Below are 20,797 nucleotides of genomic sequence, written 5' to 3'. Positions count from 1 at the left end.
ATTCTTGGGTCATTCCCTAAGAGTAGGGCCAAGTCTTTTGGACTTAAAACCATGTGAGTGGCCTGAAAGGAGTGGTCATACCTGGAGGAGGTGCCATCCAGTATCAAGTAAACAATTAACTTCAGGCAGTTTGGATCCAGGTAAGTAACTGCTGTATGTCTCTCCATGGTACCTTTTGATGAGGACAGTTGTAGAATATCAGACCTTTGGAATGTCCAATTTCCAAATGCCTTCTGTCCAGGTGTTTTGTAGATATACCAAAGAGCTCTAGTGAAGAGTGCAGACCAGACCTCTGGATTTATAGCAGGGTACAGGATGAGTGTGCTTTTACTGCCTTTGTAGCAGCTTAGTGTTTCCTGGTAATTATAAGCACTCAATAAATGTTTATGGCTGATATTATCATTTTTAGTATTGTTATTTAGAATTTAGTGTGAGAAGTTAGTATGGAGATTCCTCAATTGAAATAAACTCTAAAAATCTTTTATTTTTTAAAAAATTGTAGAGAGTTATTTCTAGGCTGTAAACATATTGCCTCTAGAATCAATTCTTTCTATAGCTTAATCTTAATTTAGTAGTGTGACTTTAGTAATTACTTTCAGCCCTAGGGGTCAGTAAGTAGACTATTTCTTATTAACTTGTTAGGGCACCTGAAATGCTTTGCCTACCCAGGGTCCACTCTAGTGGACTAAGCAGTTAGAAATTAGAAAGGAGGGTTGCTAATAGATCATTTCTTTTATACTATTGCTGAAGTTCTTATTATGTCAATTTGTGTGTGTAAATTCTTTCTTTCTTTTTTCATTTTGTTTTCAAATATCCTATGAGGAGCTCCCCTTCTTGAGTTCTAAGACTGGTGTGGACACTCTTCATGATACTTAACATGGGTTTTCCATTTCTTAGTTACACTGCATGATTCTTCCATATAGTCCTTCCTTCTCCTGGACAAGAGACCCTTCTAAACATTTATACCAAGTGGTGTTTATTTTCTTGCAGTTGAACTGGCAATGATCATGGACCGTTTATATGGTGGTGTCTGCTATGCTGGCATTGATACAGACCCCGAGCTGAAGTACCCCAAAGGTGCCGGCCGTGTGGCGTTCTCCAATCAGCAGAGTTACATCGCAGCCATCAGCGCTCGCTTTGTGCAGCTCCAACACAATGACATTGACAAACGGGTAAGCAACTGCTTGGGGTATTATTGCTATGGGAAAAAAATGAAAGTTATTCTATGGGCCCCTGAGGAGAAAAACACCCTATGTGGCATTAGTCCATGAGTCCATCTAGGCTGCCTGAAAAAGAGAGTACCCTTGGTATTTAAGGCGTTAATGAACTTTCTGTTTCCCCCGTCCCTGGGGTGATGTTACACTTATGAAAGTAATGCTGCACAATTTAGTGAAGCAAACAAGTGCTGCTTAAAAGATGATGCCAGGACTTCCCTGGTGGTCCAGTGGCTAAGACTCAGCACTCCCAGTGCAGGGGACCTCGGTTCCACCCCTGGTCAGGAAACTAGATCTCACATGCCACAACTGAAGATCCCCTGTGCTGCAAGGAAGTCCTGACAGCCAAATAAATAAATAAATATTTTTGAAAAAAGATGATGCCAACAGCACAGTAACAAAAATTGAGAGCCTGTTTGACCCACATGGTCCTCTCAAAACAAAGAACTTGAACTGACATTTAATGTTAACATTCAGGAGTGGACGTAAAATTTTGAAGTTCCCATTTCTCTTAAACTTGCAAGATCATATGTGATAGCAATTTCTGGAGCTATTGATAGCAGTAGCTGCTTACTGTCCCCTCTAGTCCCCTCTCCAACTCTCTGTCATTCTCCTGCTCATAGCAAATAGACATATACGTTACCTGTCTCCTTGCTCATTGATGTTGCCTGCCTGGCCAGTCGAGACACTCAGATTTGCGAGAACAAATCCAAACAGGAGACAGTAGAGCTGGAGAGCATTGGTGTGCTCAGTTGGGTTTGGGGACAGATGCAGGTTTAAATCCTTAAACCCCAGTTCTGCCATTGTTTGGAAGCTTGGGGAACTAGAAGGAGTTAGGAGCTAATCTGAGACCTGATTGATAGAGTAATGGAGCAAGGGGGAAAACTCAAGCCTTAAACACCTCCATGTGCAGTTGTTCAATGGCTGTTAATGCTTCCAGTCAAGGCTGTTTGGGGGGCGTACACTCGGGTATAAATAAAGTAGTAAATGTGTTCTCTTACCAGGTGTCAACTCCTCTCTATGGTTGACTAACTGGTTTTGTGTAGCAGACCTAAGTGTGTTAGGAGGTGAAAGTTTCAATGGGTGATAGATTTTTTTTTAAGTCAATAAGATAACATTTTCTTTAAGACATAGATCAAATTATAAAAGCCAGTGCTTAAAATAAACAGTCTATTTGCTACATCTCTGAGATCCTTAAAAGTAAGTAGTGGTGGTTCATTTTTTAATTAAAATGAATGATTGTTTGACAAAATTGTGAAATACTCTAAATCAGTGGAAAGTCAGGGGTGATAAAGATTCAACTCCATTCCTAGTTTTCAAGCGCCCACAGCACCCCTTTGGTAGCAGTAATTCTGCTACAGACTGTGAGGTCCACAAAGCTGGGCACTGTGTCCATCTTATTCCCTGCTTCCCCACCGCTTGATATGTAGATACATTTATTGCTGTTGTTCAGTCACTCAGTTATGTCTGACTTTTTGCAACCCATGGACTGTATCCCACCAGGCTCCTCTGACCATGGGATTTCCCAGGCAAGAATACTTAAGTGGTTTACCATTTCCTTCTCCAGGTGTAGATACAGTAGGTGCTTGGTAAACCTTTGTTGGATTGACAAATGGTGCTCTGTGGAGGGTTCTGTTAACTTCTGGTGGACTTGCTTGTGCGTGTATGTTTGTGAATCTGAAACCCCAGATTCCATTACATTTAGACTGCTGTTGCCCCTGTCAGTGGTGAATCCCAGGCAATAAACTTAACCTGAAAAGCGCTTGTGTTCTCATCTGTATCCAAGTAGCTTTCTTTTTGTTCCCCTCTGAAACCAGAAGGCCTGAGACTGCTCAGGAGGTAGGGCGTAAAGACGATAAAAGAAGATTCCACTTTTCCTTTGCCCCCACCGTAACAACCTCCTGTCTTACTCCTTAGTTAGAAGGAAGTGCATTTACTCCAGGATTTATGGTATTCTTTGAACTCCTTTAAGAATTGTAGAAAATTCAGGCACTATTTGTTTTTTTGCCTACCTCTACTCTCACCTCTGCTATACTCATGCCCTCAGCATTGATTCCCACAAGACTTAGACCTAGGTAAGAAAGAAGGAAGTGACGTTTCTTTTGTTAGCATAATCACAGGCCATGCTATAGAAAAGTGTTTGACTCATCAAACTTCTCAGGAATGCCATTGACGGTTTCTGCTCTTTGCATATGGGTTACCTATACCCTCCATACCTTAGGATGGTCCTTGATAAACATTTAGGGTAGCAGACAGTTGTAATAGGAGTATGGAGTTTGGAGCCAGAACAGATCCCAGTACATTTAAACCTCTGCTGCACCAATCACCAGACCTCTGGTGACCCCAAACAAGTTACTTAATGCCCACAGCCTTGGGTCCTCATCTGTAACTCCTGGGGAAAGTCTGAAGATTAAGTGGGATTTGAAGACTGAACATCCAGAGTCACATGGCAGTTAAGATGTTTACCTGCAACGTGCTGATTTAACAGTATTCATCTTGCTAGAAGTGTACTTACACTGATGTTAATATTAAATGGCTTGAATTTTATCGTTGCTCTGCTGAAGATGCAGTGAAAAGTTACACTGGTTAGTGAAAAGAACCCTGGGCAGAGTCAGATGGCTGGGTCTAGATGTGGTCCTGTTCCCAGAGGGCTGTGTGATTTTGAGCAGGTCACTTAAATTCTGAGTTTCAGAATTAGGACAATAACAGTAATAGCTTTGTGTACCCCACTGGATTGTTGAAAAGTCCAGAAGAGATACTGTATAAGAAAGCAGTACATACAGTGTGACTCACTGGACAAGTGTTTAGTGGGACTGTTGTGATGTCACATGGTGTCAAAAGCGATCTGTTGATTCCTTCAGTGCCCTGGAATGAGAATTATTTGAGTGGGAAAAATGAAAATTACTGCAAGTGATGGATTCCCTTCTCTCCCTGTCTCCCAGCTCCATTTTCATGCTCTTTGTTCATGCTAACCAAGGTGCAGACCATATTCTTTACTATGAGAGATGGAGGCCAGCTTCTGTCTTGAGTGGGGCTCCTTTTCACTGGTTTTCTGTGGATATTGCTCTCCCTTCCCGCAAACATTACTCTCTCCTCTTGTTGCTCTTATTGCTTTGAACATAGCCAGCAATACCTTCGGGCTTCCGTGGTGGCTCAGACAGTAAAGAATCTGCGTGCAGGAGACTCAGGTTTGATCTCTTGGTCAGGAAGACCCCTGGAAAAAGAAATAGCAAACCACTCTAGAATTCTTGTCTGGAGAACTTCATGGCCAGAAAGCCTGGTGGGCTGCAGTCCATGGGGTCGCAAAGAGTTGGACACAACCGAGTAACTAACACTTTCATTTTCAGCAATACCTTATTTTGTTGCCTATGGTACTCTGAGTCTCTGTTAACTGCACCCTGTGCTGTAGATGCTTTTTAAGGTAGATTTCACTTTTATGTTTCAGTTCAGTTCAGTCGCTCAGTCGTGTCCGACTCTTTGCGACCCCATGAACCACAGCACGCCAGGCCTCCCTGTCCATCACCATCTCCCGGAGACCACCCAAACCCATGTCCATTGTGTTGGTGATGCCATCCAACCATCTCATCCTCTGTCGCCCCCTTCTCCTCCTGCCCTCAACCTTTCCCAGCATCAGGGTCTTTTCAAATGAATCTACTCTTTGCATCAGGTGGCCAAAGTATTGGAGTTTCAGCTTCAACATCAGTCCTTCCAATGAACACCTAGGACTGATCTCCTTTAGGATGGACTGGTTGGCTCTCCTTGCAGTCCAAGGGACTCTCAAGAGTCTTCTCCAACACCGCAGTTCAAAAGGATCAATTCTTCTGTGCTCAGCTTTCTTTATAGTCCAACTCTCACATCCATACATGACAACTGGAAAAACCATAGCCTTGACTAGACGGACCTTGGTTGGCAAAGTAATGTCTCTGCTTTTTAATATGCTGTCTAGGTTGGTCATAACTTTCCTTCCAAGAAGCAAGCGTCTTTTGACTTCATGGCTGCAATCACCATCTGCAGTGATTTTAGAGCTCCCCAAAATAAAGTTTGTCACTGTTTCCACGGTTTCCCCATCTATTTGGCATGAAGTGATGGGACTGGATGCCGTGATCTTAGTTTTCTGAATGTTGACCTTTAAGCCAACTATTTCACTCTCCTCTTTCACTTTCATCAAGAGGCTCTTTAGTTCTTCTTCACTTTCTGCCATAAGGGTGGTGTCATCTGCATATCTGAGGTTATTGATATTTCTCCCAGCAATCTTGATTCCAGCTTGTGCTTCCTCCAGCCCAGCGTTTCTCATGTTGTACTCTGCATATAAGTTAAATAAGCAGGGTGACAATATACAGCCTTGACGCACTCCTTTTCCTATTTGGAACCAGTCTGTTGTTCAATGTCCAGTTCTAACTGCTGCTTCCTGATCTGCATACAGATTTCTCAGGAGGCAGGTCAGGTGGTCTGGTATTCCCATCTCTTTCAGAATTTTCCACAGTTTATTGTGATCCATACAGTCAAAGGCTTCGGCATAGTCAATAAAGCAGAAATAGATGTTTTTCTGGAACTCTCTTGCTTTTTCGTTGACCCAGTGGATGTTGGCAATTTGATCTCTGGTTCCTCTGCCTTTTCTAAAAGCAGCTTGAACATCTGGAAGTTCACGGTTCACGTATTTCTGAAGCCTGTCTTGGAGAATTTTGAGCATCACTTTACTAGCGTGTGAGATGAGTATAGTTGTGGTGTAGTTTGAGCATTCTTTGGCATTGCCTTTCTTTGGGATTGGAATGAAAACTGACATTTTCCAGTCCTGTGGCCACTGATGAGTTTTCCAAATTTGGTGACGTACTGAGTGCAGCACTTTCACAGCATCATCTTTTAGGATTTGAAATAGCTCAACTGGAATTCCATCACCTCCACTAGCTTTGTTCGTAGTGATGCTTCCTAAGGCCCACTTGGCTTCACGTTCCAGGATGTCTGGCTCTAGGTGAGTGTGAGTGATCACACTCATCGTGATTTTCTGGGTCATGAAGATCTTTTTTGTACAGTTCTTCTGTGTATTCTTGCCACCTCATCTTAATATCTTCTGCTTCTGTTAGGTCCATACCATTTCTGTCCTTTATTGAGCCCATCTTTGCATGAAATGTTCCCTTGGTATCTCTCATTTTCTTGAAGAAATCTCTAGTCTTTCCCATTCTATTGTTTTCCTCTATTTCTTTGCATTGATCAATGAGGAAGGCTTTCTTATCTCCTTGCTATTCTTTAGAACTCTGCATTCAAATGGGTATATTTTTCCTTTTCTCCTTTGCTTTTTGCTTCTCTTCTTTTCACAGCTATTTATAAGGTCTCCTCAGACAGACATTTTGCTTTTTGCATTTCTTTTCTTGGGGATGGTCTTGATTCCTGTCTCCTGTACAATGTCACGAACCTCTGTCCATAGTTCATCAGGCACTCTATCTATCAGATCTAGTCCCTTAAATCTATTTCTCACTTCCACTGTAATATCATAAGGGATTTTATTTAGGTCATACCTGAATGGTCTAATGGATTTCCCCACTTTCTTCAATTTAAGTCTGAATTTGGCAATAAGGAGTTCATGATCTGAGCCATAGTCAGCTCCCAGTCTAGTTTTTGCTGGTTCTCTAGAGCTTCTCCATCTTTGGCTGCAAAGAATATAATCAATCTGATTTCGGTGTTGACCATCTGGTGATGTCCATGTGTAGAGTCTTCTCTTGTGTTGTTGGAAGAGGGTGTTTGCTATAACCAGTACATTCTCTTGGCAGAACTCTATTAGCCTTTGCCCCGCTTCATTCTGTACTTCAATTCCAAATTTGCATTTGCATTCCAGTCCCTTATAATGGAAAGGACATCTCTTTGGGGTGTTAGTTCTAGAAGGTCTTGTAGGTCTTCATACAACCATTCAGCCTCTTCAGCCTTACTGGTAGGGGCATAGACTTGGATTACCGTGATATTGAATGGTTTGCCTTGTAAATGAACAGAGATCAATTGTCGTTTTTGAGATTACATCCAAGTACTGCACTTCGGACTCTTTTGTTGACCATGATGGCTACTCCATTTCTTCTAAGGGATTCCTGCCGACAGTAGTAGATATAATGGTCATCTGAGTTAAATTCACCCATTCCAGTCCATTTTAGTTCACTGATTCCTAGAATGTCTATGTTCACTCTTGCCATCTCCTGTTTGACCACTTCCAATTTGCCTTGATTCATGGACCTAACATTCCAGGTTCCTATGCAATATTGCTCTTTACAGCATCGGACCTTGCTTCTATGACCAGTGACATCCACAACTGGGTGTTGTCTTTGCATTGGCTCCATCCCTTCATTCTTCTGGAGTTATTCTCCACTGATCTCCAGTAGCATATTGGTCACCTACTGACCTGGGGAGTTCCTCTTTCAGTGTTCTGTCTTTTTGCCTTTTCATACTGTTCATGGGGTTCTCAAGGCAAGAATACTGAAGTGGTTTGCCATTCCCTTCTCCAGTGGACCACATTCTGTCAGACCTCTCCACCATGACCCATTCGTCTTGGGTGGCCCCACATGGCATGGCTTAGTTTCATTGAGTTAGACAAGGCTGTGGTCCGTGTGATCAGATTGGCTAGTTGTCTGTGATTGTGGTTTTAATCTTTCTGTCCTCTGATGCAGTCTCTCAGTGCCTACCGTCTAACTTGGGTTTCTCTTACCTTGGACGTGGGGTATCTCTTCACCTCTTGGGCAAGAGGTTTGGTTTTTTTTTTATTTTTATTCTGGTCACAACTTTATACCTTCTTGAAGTATAATTCATATGCCATACAAATCCAGCACCACAGTTCAAAGGGATCATTAGAGGCAGGGAATCCTACTTATTAACCTGTGTTCTTCAAAGTCACAGGAACAAGGTAGGCTGGGCTGTTGGCAGATTTCTGCCCCCTGCTATGTATTAATTAAGGTCCCCCAAGAATATGTCACCTGTTGGAGTGGGCTGATAAATCTACACATCAGCAAGCTTTATGCCACAGTATGCACAGCAGTGAGAAGACTCCAGAGGTGGAAGAAGCTTCTCAATTGTGGTTCCTTACAGTCAGGTTCCCCACCATCCAGGCCATGGACCAGTATCTCCTGTCGTATCAGCAGTGGCATTAAATTAGAAACAAAGTGCACAGTAAATGTAATGCACTTGGATCATCTGAAAACCATCCCCCTCACCTCAGTCCATGGAACAGTTAACTTGTACAAAGTGGGTCCCCGATGCCAAAAGGGTTGGCGACCACTGTCTTACAGATCAAGACTGCTGCCATGATCTTGACTCTGCCACTGTTCCCAGAGGTCTGAATGGGAGTACTTTGCACATGGGTCACACTCAGTAAGTGTGTAGAATAAATTAGGATGATAAATGAGGGAGCAGGGACTGGGAGTAACTATGGAAGGCTGTCAGGGATACTGGAGTGAGTCGCTGTCACCTCTCACCTGGACATCTACAGTTGCTTCCTCATTGGTCTCCCCAGTTCAACTTTAGCCCATCTCCAATTCATTCTTTACATGAAAAACTAAAGCAGTCTAGGCTTCCCTGGTGGCTCAGTGGTAAAGAATCTGCCCACCAGTGCAGGAGATATGCGTTTGATTCCTGGTCTGGGAAGATCCCCCATGCTGCAGAGCAACTAAGCCCATGATCCACAGCTACTGAGCCTGTGCTCTAGAGCCCGGGAACTGCAATTACTGAGCCTGCACGCCGCAACTCCTGAAGCCTGCACACCCTAGAGCCCATGCTCTGTGACAAGAGAAGCCACTGCAGTGAGAAGCCCATGTATTACTAGAGAGTAGCCCTGCTCACCACAACTAGAGAAAAGCCCATGTGGCAATGAAGACCTAGCACAGCCAAAAATAAATAAAAAATCAAAAAAGAAATCTAAAGCAGTCTTTAAAAAATCATGATTTGAATCACATCTTTCCCTCCTTTAAACCTTTTGATTATGTTCTACTGCCCTTAGGTTCGAGGTCAAAGTCAATTAACACTGCCTACGTGACCCTCCATATACTACATACTGCCTTCAGCTCCCATTTCCTCATCTTGGTCTTTTTCTCTATTTTCCAGGGTGATTGTGGATAGTTCCCTCTCCCTGCCTAAAACTCACTTTTCCTTCAGGTCTCAGATTATTTGTGATAATTTTAGGAATCCTCTCTTCAGTGGCATTTACAGCTTTCCCATAGATCATTGTCATAATCCCATCTGTTATTCCTTTGTGGCATTCAGAACCTCTATAATGAAGCAATCCTAAAGGAAATAAAACCTAAATATTCATTTGAAGGACTGATGCTGAAGCTGAAGCTCCAATACTTCAGCCATCTGATGTGAAGAGCCAACTCATTGGAAGAAACCCTGATGCTGGGAAAGATTGAAAGCAAAAGAAGAAAGGGATTGCAGAGGATACGATGATAAGATAGCATCACCGACTCAATGGACTTGAATTTGAGTAAACTCTGGGAGATAGTAGAGGACAGAGGAGCCTGGCTTGCTATAGTCTGTGGGGTTGCAAAGAGTCAGACACGACTTAACAACTGAAAAACAACAAAAAGGAAGCAATGCTTTGTTTAATCTCCATCTCTGCTTCCAGACCGTACAGTCAGTGAGGGCAACGATTGTGTCTCTTGTATTAACTCCTGGATACTCAGTAAGTGACACACAGTGGACCCACATTAATTAATTATATTTGAATGAATGAATGCTGATGATTTGAGAGCTTCCTTTGGCATGTCCAGCTGTCCACCAGAGGGCACTCTGCACCGCTTTCTTTTTTTACTTAGTTAAGTGCTGGGAACGATTGGGGGCGGGAGGAGAAGGGGATGACAGAGAATGAGATGGCTGGATGGCATCACCGACTCGATGGACATGAGTTTGAGTGAACTCCGGGAGTTGGTGATGGACAGGGAGGCCTGGCGTGCTGTGATTCATGGGGTCGCAAAGAGTCGGACACGACTGAGCAACTGAACTGAACTGAAGTGCATTCACTTGAATTAATAAAGATGTTTAGGTTTTGCTGTTTGGCATATCAAAAAGTATTCTTTAACACTTATAGTTCATTAAAGCTGGACTTTAACTTGGGCATGACCTCATCTAACCCAGTTTATTTACAGCAGAGGAGAACCTAGGAGAGGCTTGGAGACAGACTCTCAAGACGCCTGTCGTTAATTGACATGAGAGCTGCCTCTGCTCATGGAACTCCCTTCCCAAACCTTGCTGTTCATCCAGGGTCTAATGTTTCTTTAACCCCACTTCTTTTCACACAAACCAGGGTAGGAATTCCTGAACTGTATTATAGGTGCTTTAGTTTTTTATGTTTCCATAGTTCATGTAACTTTTCAGCTGAACATACACTGCACAGAGCAGGACACATCTGGAGTCTGCTGCCAGGGTTTGCCAGTATGTCTCTAAGTTATTTTGAACATTAACAAAAGGAGCTTGAAATTTTGTGTTACAGTTGTGTTGCTTTTGTTTTTTGTGTTGTCTTCATGTAAACCTTTCTTCAAGTCAGTGTGAGCCAATGCAGTTCCACTGGACTGTAACATTTAGTGAAACTGTGGCATTTTTGCTGTCATAATGACCCTTGTTATTGAAAATTATTATAAATGAGACAAATGCAATTCATGCCTCAGTTTTTACTTCAAAGGAGATGTTAATAATAGCTTGATAAAAGTCCTTTAAGGCTTATATTTATGCATATTTTATGGCTAAATGTTTACCAGTTATTGGCTAATTGGTTATTTGTCCCTATGGCAACAATATCAAGGTAGTATGATACCCAGCACAGGGTTCTCAGCATTTCTTTGCCTTGGCATACACTCTTATGGGTACCAGAGGCTCCCTAAAGCTAATGGGGGGTATTTATGTATCTAAGGGGGAAGATACACCTCACACCCACTCCTGTCCTCACCACCCTACAGAACCACGCTGTAGTTAAAAAGTGTTCTGGCTTGGAAATTGGGAGATCTGTTTATACTCCTGTCTCTTCTCCCAGTCACAGTGTGACCTTGGGCAAGTTATTTAACATTTTAGAGGCTTTATTTTAATGATTTTACTGTCCCAGGATAGTAAGAACATCTAGCCTAAAATCTTCATGTTTATTACACAGATAAACTGTGAGGGTGAAGAAGTACTCTGGAAAGTTATTAGGCTATACAGATGTTGATTTATATTGTTGCTGAACCTGGCCTGTTTGAACAGTGCTTTTATCTCCTAAGCATATGTCCAAAGCTAACAAGTTAATTCTTTTTTTCCTTTAAAGTTCCTGCTCAGTTCCACTAAAAATCTTTAATATAAGGATAATGAAATAGTTAAAGTTGACACTAAACAAACAAAAAAAAATTTAATATATGTGCCAATCTATAGACAGATTGGTTAGATGTTAGTCAAGACATGCGTGTAGACACTCAAGTTTCATTTAAAGATGTAAATACCTGGATGCATTTTCTATTTAAAGGATTGAAGACTTTTCCTCTTTTTAGTCTAGAAAGAGGTATTTCTCTCAGTATCTTTTCTCTGATAATACAAAGATTTTGAGCCTGAAATTGAGTAAAATGTTAGGATTAAATTTTACTTATGTTCTTTTGAACAGTGTTTCTGTGAAAAACTGGGACAGTTTAAAGTGTTTAAGTACAACGAGGGCAAAAAAGGGCACCTGTACCCATTCTGTCTGTTTTAATGGTATTTTTAGAAGTGATGCCAAATGAGCACTTAAGATTTGAAAGCTCTGCTAAATCCAGTTTTCTTTGTAACTCAAGTCTAGGTCACTTACATATGAAAGATTTTGCAGTGTGAAAAATGAGATCATTAGAAAATGGGCAGTCTTTTTACATGTCCATTTTTCTGCCCTTTGTCTACTCTCCATGGTCCTGAGAAATTTGTAAGGATAGGCTCATTTGAGTCTCCCTTAATCTAACAAAAACATATGATTTGATTTATGTGAACTATTTCTTTATAAAAATCTCAGGGATCCCCCCCCCCAGCTGTTGTTTAGTACCACATGATCATGTTGTCGCCTCAGAATTTAAAAGTAAAAATGTTTATAACTTGAAATACATCATGCAGTTGACATTGAGTATCATTTACCAACTCGATCTGTAGAGCCTTTTTACTAGTAGAAAGGATACTAGACTATAATCAGCTAAGTTGACTCACTGGAAAAGACTCTGATGCTGGGAAGGGTTGGGGGCGGGAGGAGAAGGGGACGACGGAGAATGAGATGGCTGGATGGCATCACCGACTCTGTGGACATGAGTTTGAGTGAACTCCGGGAGTTGGTGATGGACAGGGAGGCCTGGCGTGCTGTGATTCATGGGGTCGCGGAGAGTCGGACACGACTGAGCGACTGAACTGAACTGAACTGATACTTACTTACTATATACCTTGAAGGAAAGACATGCGTGTATGTGTTAAAGTGGTTTTGAAGGCTGTAAAACACTCTGTCAATATACAGTCACACTGATAACACATTAATTTACATGAAATCATAAATGACTAATATTTGAGCTCTTCTAGAAGATCATTAGACATCTGCTTGAAATTTCACATGATAAAAAGAGTTAAATATTTCAGGCAAGGTAAGGGTAAAGTTGGTTAGTTATTTGAGTTTTTGAAAGAGGAGGAGGAACTCTCACTAGGAACGTCTTCCCTGCCCAGGAATCTATCCCTAAAATTAGTTCTTCAAATCATCATTTTGTACATTGTTCATAAAACATGAATCCATTGGATTTTTAATATTTATTTTACCAAAAGAAATCCTTTTCTGAGTCAAATGGGTTTGGAAATGCTTTCTTAAAGGAAGTTAACTGGGCTGGTTTACTCTGGGACTTCTTGGAGTCTTTTATATACTAATCTTCATAGTGAACACACCTAAGAAGGAAACAATATGCAGTTTTTCACAAAGGTTTTGATCATAGAACTCTTCTAAAATGTATCATCTCTTGGGAATAATGTTCTAGGGAACCCAGTTGAGTAATTACAGTATTTTCAGCTTTTCTTCTTTCATGCTCAAATTCAAAAGTTTAATAAATAGTTGAGTGTTTTTCCCTTCCTTGGCTCTTTTTCCAAGTTTGTTCCACACACATATAGTTTCTTTCCTTTTTTTTCTTATTGTGGTGACAAAACACATGAGATCTACCCTCTTAACAAATCTTTACGTGTATGGTACAATACTGTTAACTGTAAGCACAGTATTTTACTGAACAGATCCCTAGAACATTTTCATCTTGTATAACTGAAACTTTATATGCTTTGAACTGCAACGCCCCAATTCTCCTTGCCCCCAGTCTCTGGCAGCCACCTTTCCACTTTCTGCTTTCTGTGAGTTTGACTACTTAGGTAACTCATATAAATCAGTATTTGGAATCATTCAGTATTTGTTCTTTTGTGACTGGCTTATTTCACTTAGCATGTTGTCCTTCAAGTTTACCCATGTTGTCACATGTGAAAGGAGTTCCTTCCTTGTTAATTCTGAATAATATGCCACTTTTTGTATATACTACATTTTCTTTGTCCATTCATCTCTAAGTTGACATTTCAGTTGCTCTCACACTTTGGCTATTGTTATTAATGCCGCAGTTAACATAATAGTGCAAATATCTCTTCAAGATCCTGTTTTCAGTTCTCTTAACTACCCAGAAATGGGATTGCTGGATGGATATCTTTTATCTACAAGGTTGGGGTTGGGCAGGCAAACAGCAGCTGCATATTCAAGGATGCTGGGGAGGGCACTGAAAGTGTGACCGATATTCCCTTTAGTATTTCTAGTTCTTCATCTTTTGATTACTTGAGATTATCTGTTGTATCTTTCTTATATGTAGTCCCTATACAAGAAGGGATAATAGTTTTGAAATCAGTATCCCATGAGAGTTGGACCACAGAGAAGGCTGAGTGCCAAAAATTGATGCTTTCAAACTGTGGTGCTGGAGAAGCTGAGGCTCCAATGCTTTGGCCACCTGACACGAAGAGCTGAATCACTGGAAAAGACCCTGATGCTGGGGAAGATTGAGGGCAGGAGGAAAAAGGGTTGACAGAGGATGAGATGGTTGGATAGCATCATCAATTCAATGGACTTGAGTTTGAGCAAACTCTGGGAGGTAGTGAAGGACAGAAAGCCTGGCATGCTGCAGTCCATGGGGTTGCAAAGAGTCGAACACAACTGAGTGACTTAATAGCGACAATGCTGATGCTAATGCTGTGCTAAGTCACTTCAGTCGTGTCCGACTCTGTGTGACCCCATCGACGGAAGCCCACCAGGCTCCCCCGTCCCTGGGATTCTCCAGGCAAGAACACTGGAGTGGGTTGCCATTTCCTTCTCCACTGTGTGAAAGTGAAAAGTGAAAGTAAAGTCGCTCAGTCGTGTCCGACCCTTAGCGACCCCACGGACTGCAGCCTACCAGGCTCCTCCGTCCATGGGATTTTCTAAGTAATAGTACTGGAGTGGCTTGCCATTGCCTTCTCCGAGCAATAGCGACAATACCATTGGGAAATAATGTTCCTTTGCCTCTATTTTAGTTTAGTGGAGAGGACCTGGGAATCTGACTTTGTTAGCTAATTTGGAGCTAATACTTTTATTTAAGGAACACTGTGACAGTTAAGCCATAGCACAGGAATATTTGCTTTCAGTAGCTTGTTTTCCAAATAGCCAATTTTTTATTTAATCAGATGTTATCCACTGTACCTTTCTTTGCACGCACTTCAAGTTCTTCACATATTTAATCATTTTTTTCTCTCTTCACCTAAAAACACATTGGGCCTAATTTTAGCTAAAGACTGTCAAAGGCTTTGTATTTTTAGCCTTCATGAAGATTAATCTGACCCCGTAACCATACTAACATAGTGCTGATAATACTATACCTTGTCCCTGGCCACAGCTGGAATAGATGAGATAACTCAACACCAAAAGAAGTGAAGGCTCTGACAACCTGTTCCCAGACTATTTCAGCTTCTAACCATAGTCTGGAACTCCCACAATCCAGCCTTTAATTTTCTGCTGTTACTGGTTCTTGCCTTGATCTGGCTTTAAAGTCTCCCAGCAGTAGCTGTAGCTATGTTTGATTTGACCCTTTGAGAGGAAGCAACACCCAGGAGTGAGTTCAAATATTGTCTGAAATAATACCACATGGGGTTATTTTGAAGCACTAGGAGTCTTAGAACCTTTGACTAGAAATAGTTTTTTAAATAGAGTTTGGGTCATCTAAAGAAAGAGAGAGAAATAATTCCTCTTCTCTGAACTGCCTGGGACATTTTTGTCTTGTCTCTCCTTCCGTGGTCTCAACCCCTCATCTCTTCTGTCCTTTGCATTCTTTTTGTGTCTTCTACCATGGAATTGTGATCATTTTTAATATAACTGTTTAGAGTGATTAAATGTTCTTTTTTCCTTCCCATATTTGAGTGTAGAGGTTGTTTATTAATGGAAAAAAGACAGCCACCATTTTTTAAAGTATTTACCTCACTAAGACATTCAAGTTCTTTGACCCCATAAGACAGGGGTATCAGTCAGTCAGCAGTTTCTTGATGAGTGCTGCTTCTTATTTGGAAGAACTGGCCCAAACCTCTAATATAGTAGGGGAAACTGAGGCCTGCAAGGTTATGATATAGCCAGTTAATGGATAGAGCCAGAGAGCTCTGCACTTCTACATCCTGTAGGGTTGAGGGGGTGGTGATGCCATGGCAGTCATGCATTTCACAGACCTTTAATGATTTTCTTACCCTTTGTTCTCCACACAATCCATTCTTCTGCCACTAAAAATTAGTTTGGGCTGATTAATATTCTCGCCTCCAGCCCCACTCCCAAGCAGCATGGAAGGACCAGAGTAGAGAGTGAATCTATGGATTGTGTAGGATTTTGTCAGCTGGACCTTCTTTGTTTCATGGAAAAAGTTATTTTAAGGCCAAACAGAATGCTCGCAGATCTCTGTGTGCTCTGTTGACATACACTGCATAGGTATCAGCATTAGCACACATAAGTATGTCTAGTGGTAGAAAGAGTACAAAGATATTTTAAAAACTTTCGTCCCCTAGAACTTAAAAATATGAAAAATGGTCAGTCCCTTCCTTTGAAAAGGGAAAAAGAAGATAAAATCTAACCCATTTCTGCTATGTTTTCCTTAATCTACCCCATATTTCTTCTAAAATTACTAACTGTGAATCTGCTCTATCTGGAAGGTTGTGGGTAAGTTTGTTGCTAAGGAAAAGCTATTTTCATGTTGCTGCATTAATTTCCTAGGCATCTGTTGTCTACTTTCAGAACAGCAGGATTCCAGTTCATAGTCATTGAAAAACTTAAGAATTTGTCTTTAAACATTCTCAGTATTACCTGCCAGTGGAGGACTTTCTTTAGCAACTGCTAAGACACTGTGTGTAGTGGGGAGGATGGTAATGAGGTTATTGTGGATTTTAGACCTGGAAAGATGTATTCTGTGACACATGCAAAGAAGATTAGGAGCACATTATGTTTAAAGCTTTGTTGCTATTGTTAAGTCACTAAGTGGTGTCTTGACTCCTTTATGACCCCATGGACTGTAGCCCGCCAGACTTCTCTGTATACCAAATAAAATGGTCTTTCCAGGAAGCATGCTGCTCCAGATGATAAGAAATGGCCTACCTGACTTCTGGGCAGGCCTTCCCAGACAGTCATCCCTATTAAATTATACCTTATTCCTCTTCACTTGGCCTCTCTCTCCAGTTTGTCCACTCTGACTCCATTATCTGAAGTCACTGCTGATCCTTCTCTGCTGCTGCTGCTGCTAAGTCACTTCAGTCATGTCCGACTCTGTGTGACCCCATAGACAGAAGCCCACGAGGCTCCCCCATCCCTGGGATTCTCCAGGCAAGAACACTGGAGTGGGTTGCCATTTCCTTCTCCAATGTGTGAAAGTGAAAAGTGAAAGTGAAGTCGCTCAGTCGTGTCTGACCCTTAGTGACCCAATGGACTGCAGCCTACCAGGCTCCTCCATCCATGGGATTTTCTAGGCAAGAGTACTGGAGTGGCTTGCCATTGCCTTCTCCCCTTCTCTGCTAGACACCCTAAACAAGCCTTACCTTCCTGGGGATGGCTGAGTATCTGACAGACTTAATTTGTTTTTTCCCATCACCAAAGGGCAGACTGTAGCAGGGTCCATCCTGTAACTGTTCTTAACATAACCTTTAACACATAATTCAAGCTGAGCCTGACCTTGGCTAATGCCTCCTTTCTCATTTCTGCAGCCTTTCAGATTCAAGGAGGGAGAGCTCTGGACCTGTTATTAAGTTTATAGTCTCCCTGGGTATCACCTCTTTGCTACCAAGAGCTATTAGTCATTGCTTTATTTACTTTGGGAGGTCATTTTGTTGACTGATATCAAGACTACAGACTGAAATATTTTCCCTAGTCTGTTAGAAGCACAGCAGCATTAGCATTGAGATCAGTTTATTATTAAAGTATGGCTTCTTCCCATCTATATCATCCTGCATATATTATTCCCCCTTGTCCATCTTCCTATAGCCATTTATCCAGCATCCCACATCAGTGTTCCTTATCCTTAATAGTTACCCCGCATCAATAAGTTGCACATGTTCTTCAGCATCCTTGGGCATGCTCATCTCCATTAGATGTGTGTATGAACTTGAGCATTTCTCTCTGCTGGAAGTTTTCATTTCCTGGTCCTATAAACCTTTTTGAACAAGAAGGTCAGCTTGGTGATTTGATTGGCTCTGTGTCAGGCTCTAGTATTTGAACTTTAATGGTAGTGTAGATCAGTAATATGATTCTAATATGATTCCAGCAGGTGGGTGTCTCCAAAGTGCCATAGCTTAATGATACCTTAATGGTAATTTTGGTGGTTAACAGAGAAACCTGTTTTTATCTTACTTAAAATTTAATTTAAATTTTATTTTTTTGCAGAGGATAGTTGATTTACATTGTTGGAGAAGGAAATGGCAATCCACTCCAGTATTCTTGCCTGGAAAATCCCATGGACAGAAGAGCCTGGCAGGCTACAGTCCATGGGGTCGCAAAGAGTCGGACACAACTGAGCATGCACACACATTGCTGATTTATAGTGTTGAGTTAGTTTCAGGTGTATAGCAAAGTGATTCAGTTATATATACATCTGTTCTTTTTCTGTTTTAATTTTAATAGTTATGTGTTGTGTATTGGTGAAAAACTAGAATTTAGATAGTCAAGTAAAACATCAAGTAATAGTACAGATGGCGTTTGGATATGGCAAACACTGCAAACAGTTGGGAATGCCTTTAAGAAGCTCCCAAATAGACCATAAAATGTTTTGAGGGAGAACTATGTCTTCTTCTCCATTATTTTTCAATTTTTAATATGGTGACATACAAGGAATAGGTGGTGATTTAGTCGCTAAGTTGTGTCCAATTCTTACAACCTCATGAACTGTAGCCCACCAGGCTCCTCTGTCCACAGGATTTCCCAGGCAAGAATACTGGAGTGGGTTGCCATTTCCTTCTCCAGGGGCTCTTCTCGACCCAGGGATTGAATCTGGGTCTCCTGCACTTGCAGGCAGATTCTTTACCAACTGAGCTACCAGGAAAGCCAAAAAAGCCGAGGTGCTCCATAAATATTCATCAAATAAATCAATCCATTTGAGTGAAAATAATTACTCTTCTTTAACTTAAGGACCACCTAACTACCAATGTCCTTCATGCAGCTACTTCTCTTTGTTGATACATATTGTCAGAGATACCATGTGACTGGTACCCTTTGAGAGGTTCAGTTCAGTTCAGTCGCTCAGTCGTGTCCGACTCTTTGTGACCCCATGAATCACAGCACGCCAGGCCTCTCTGTCCATCACCAACTCCCGGAGTTCACTCAAACTCATGTCCATTGAATCGGTGATGCCATCCAGCCATCTCATTCTCTGTCGTCCCCTTCTCCTCCTGCCCCCAATCCTTCCCAGCATCAGAGGTTATGGTGGTACAAAAGTCGCATCCTTTACTTTTCAGCTTTATTCAGAGTCTTATTTAATGTACTAGTCTCAGCAAATGTGATTATCTAGCTTTTAATCCAATTAAAAAATTATTTGAAGTTGCAAAATTATAAAGGGTCTTTGAAAGGTATTATTAGAAGTGGTAGCAGGCAGACACATTTTGAAGGAGGTGACAAAAAAAACGGTCCACTGCATTGTCTTACCTGCACAGCTGTAAAGGGTGTTGGTAGTACCCTTTGCTAGAGAGGGGAAAGAACAGATAGTACATTTTAGGAAGATTTCTGTCAAAAAATATCAAAATTCAAGGTGTCTAGCACCAAAAAGGAAAAATATCTACTTCATGGAAAAGTAACTTATGAGAAATCTGTTATTCCTTAAAGAAGCTGATTAAATAAGGCATCAGTGTGTACCTGTGCCTGGTGCCTCTGGACTGATAGGACTTTCTGACAGATCTTCTGAGTATTGTGTTTACTGGATCCCTCAAACCCCCATGTGGTGAGGAATATTGGTGCCAAGCTCAGCTGGAAGCCTGAATACACAGAAAGGTTCGGTTCAGTTTAGTTCAGTTGCTCAGTCGTGTCCGACTCTTTGCGACCCCATGGACTGTAGCACACCAGGCTTCACTGTCCATCACCAACTCCAGGAGTTGATCCCGTGGACCACAGCCTTGTCTTACTCAATGAAACTATGAGCCATGCTGTGTAGGGCTACCCAAGACTGACAGGTCATGGTGGAGAGCTCTGACAAAACGTGGTCCACTGGAGAAGGGACTGGCAAACCACTTCAGAATTCTTACCTTGAGAGCCCATGAACAGTATGAAAAGGCAAAAAGATAGGACACTGAAAGATGAACTCCCCAGGTCGGTAGGTGCCCAACAATGCTACAGAAGGTACAGTTTATTCATACTGCATTTTCAGCTATCAGCACGAATGTATTACTTGACCTAAAGTTTGTTTAGTGTTCTTCAGTTCACAGTAGGTGTTTGTATCCATCATTCCACTAGATCCTAATATCCCCCTGCTATTGAAATCCCTCCAAATGAAGCACTAATTCAGTCTTTTTTGTAATTGCATGATAGTCCATGGGGTAGATATACCACATTTTATTTAACCATTTCCCTATGAAATGGAGAGCTTCCCTGGTGGCTCAGTGGTAAAGAATCTGCCTACAATGCAAGAGATGCAGGTTCGATCCCTGGATCAGGAAGATCTTCCCTAGCAAAGGAAATGGCACCAGTATTCTTGCCTAGAAAATCCTGTAGACAGAGGACCCTGGTGGGCCTCTGTCCATGGGATTGCAAAAGAGTTGGAGCTGACCTAGCGACTAAACTACCACCTGTTCCTTGCGTGCCACTGTATTAAGAATTGAAATACCTTCCTAGGTACAAAAGCCTCTCTCTGTGTCCCCTGTTTCTTGTTTGTAGAAAGAGGCTTTAGTCTCCTAGGCCTTCCCTGAGTTCCATGGAGCAGACTCAAGCAGTTACTAATTAGAGGAGTGAGGGAATGCAGTCAAGAAAGAGAAAGCAGTCAAGAAAGTACAGTTCAGTGATAAAACAGGGTCCCAGTTCCTCTTCAAGGAAAATCACAACAATATGATGCATCTTTGAGTTGTTCAGCAAGAACTAAGACCTCCCCTGCCCTGGCGCCGGC

General features: G+C 41.7%; 1 protein-coding gene across 6 annotated transcripts in view; it reads left to right on the top strand.

Moving 5' to 3' along the window:
• CPEB3 (cytoplasmic polyadenylation element binding protein 3) overlaps nt 1-20,797 on the top strand; it is a 201,638-nt gene that overhangs the window by 168,356 nt on the left and 12,485 nt on the right. For all 6 annotated transcript variants that reach the window (XM_055425084.2, XM_055425083.2, XM_055425088.2 and 3 more), the window contains one exon: nt 991-1,172. In XM_055425084.2, the coding sequence (XP_055281059.2) occupies nt 991-1,172 (182 nt within the window). The remainder of the gene's footprint in view (nt 1-990; nt 1,173-20,797) is intronic.

This window comes from Moschus berezovskii, chromosome 12 (assembly GCF_049115385.1).
Source record: "Moschus berezovskii isolate FMDL1 chromosome 12, NW_MosBer_1.0, whole genome shotgun sequence".
Taxonomy (NCBI): domain Eukaryota; kingdom Metazoa; phylum Chordata; class Mammalia; order Artiodactyla; family Moschidae; genus Moschus; species Moschus berezovskii.
Note: the sequence above shows the minus strand (reverse complement) of the source record. Positions and strands in the feature narration are given on the sequence as shown.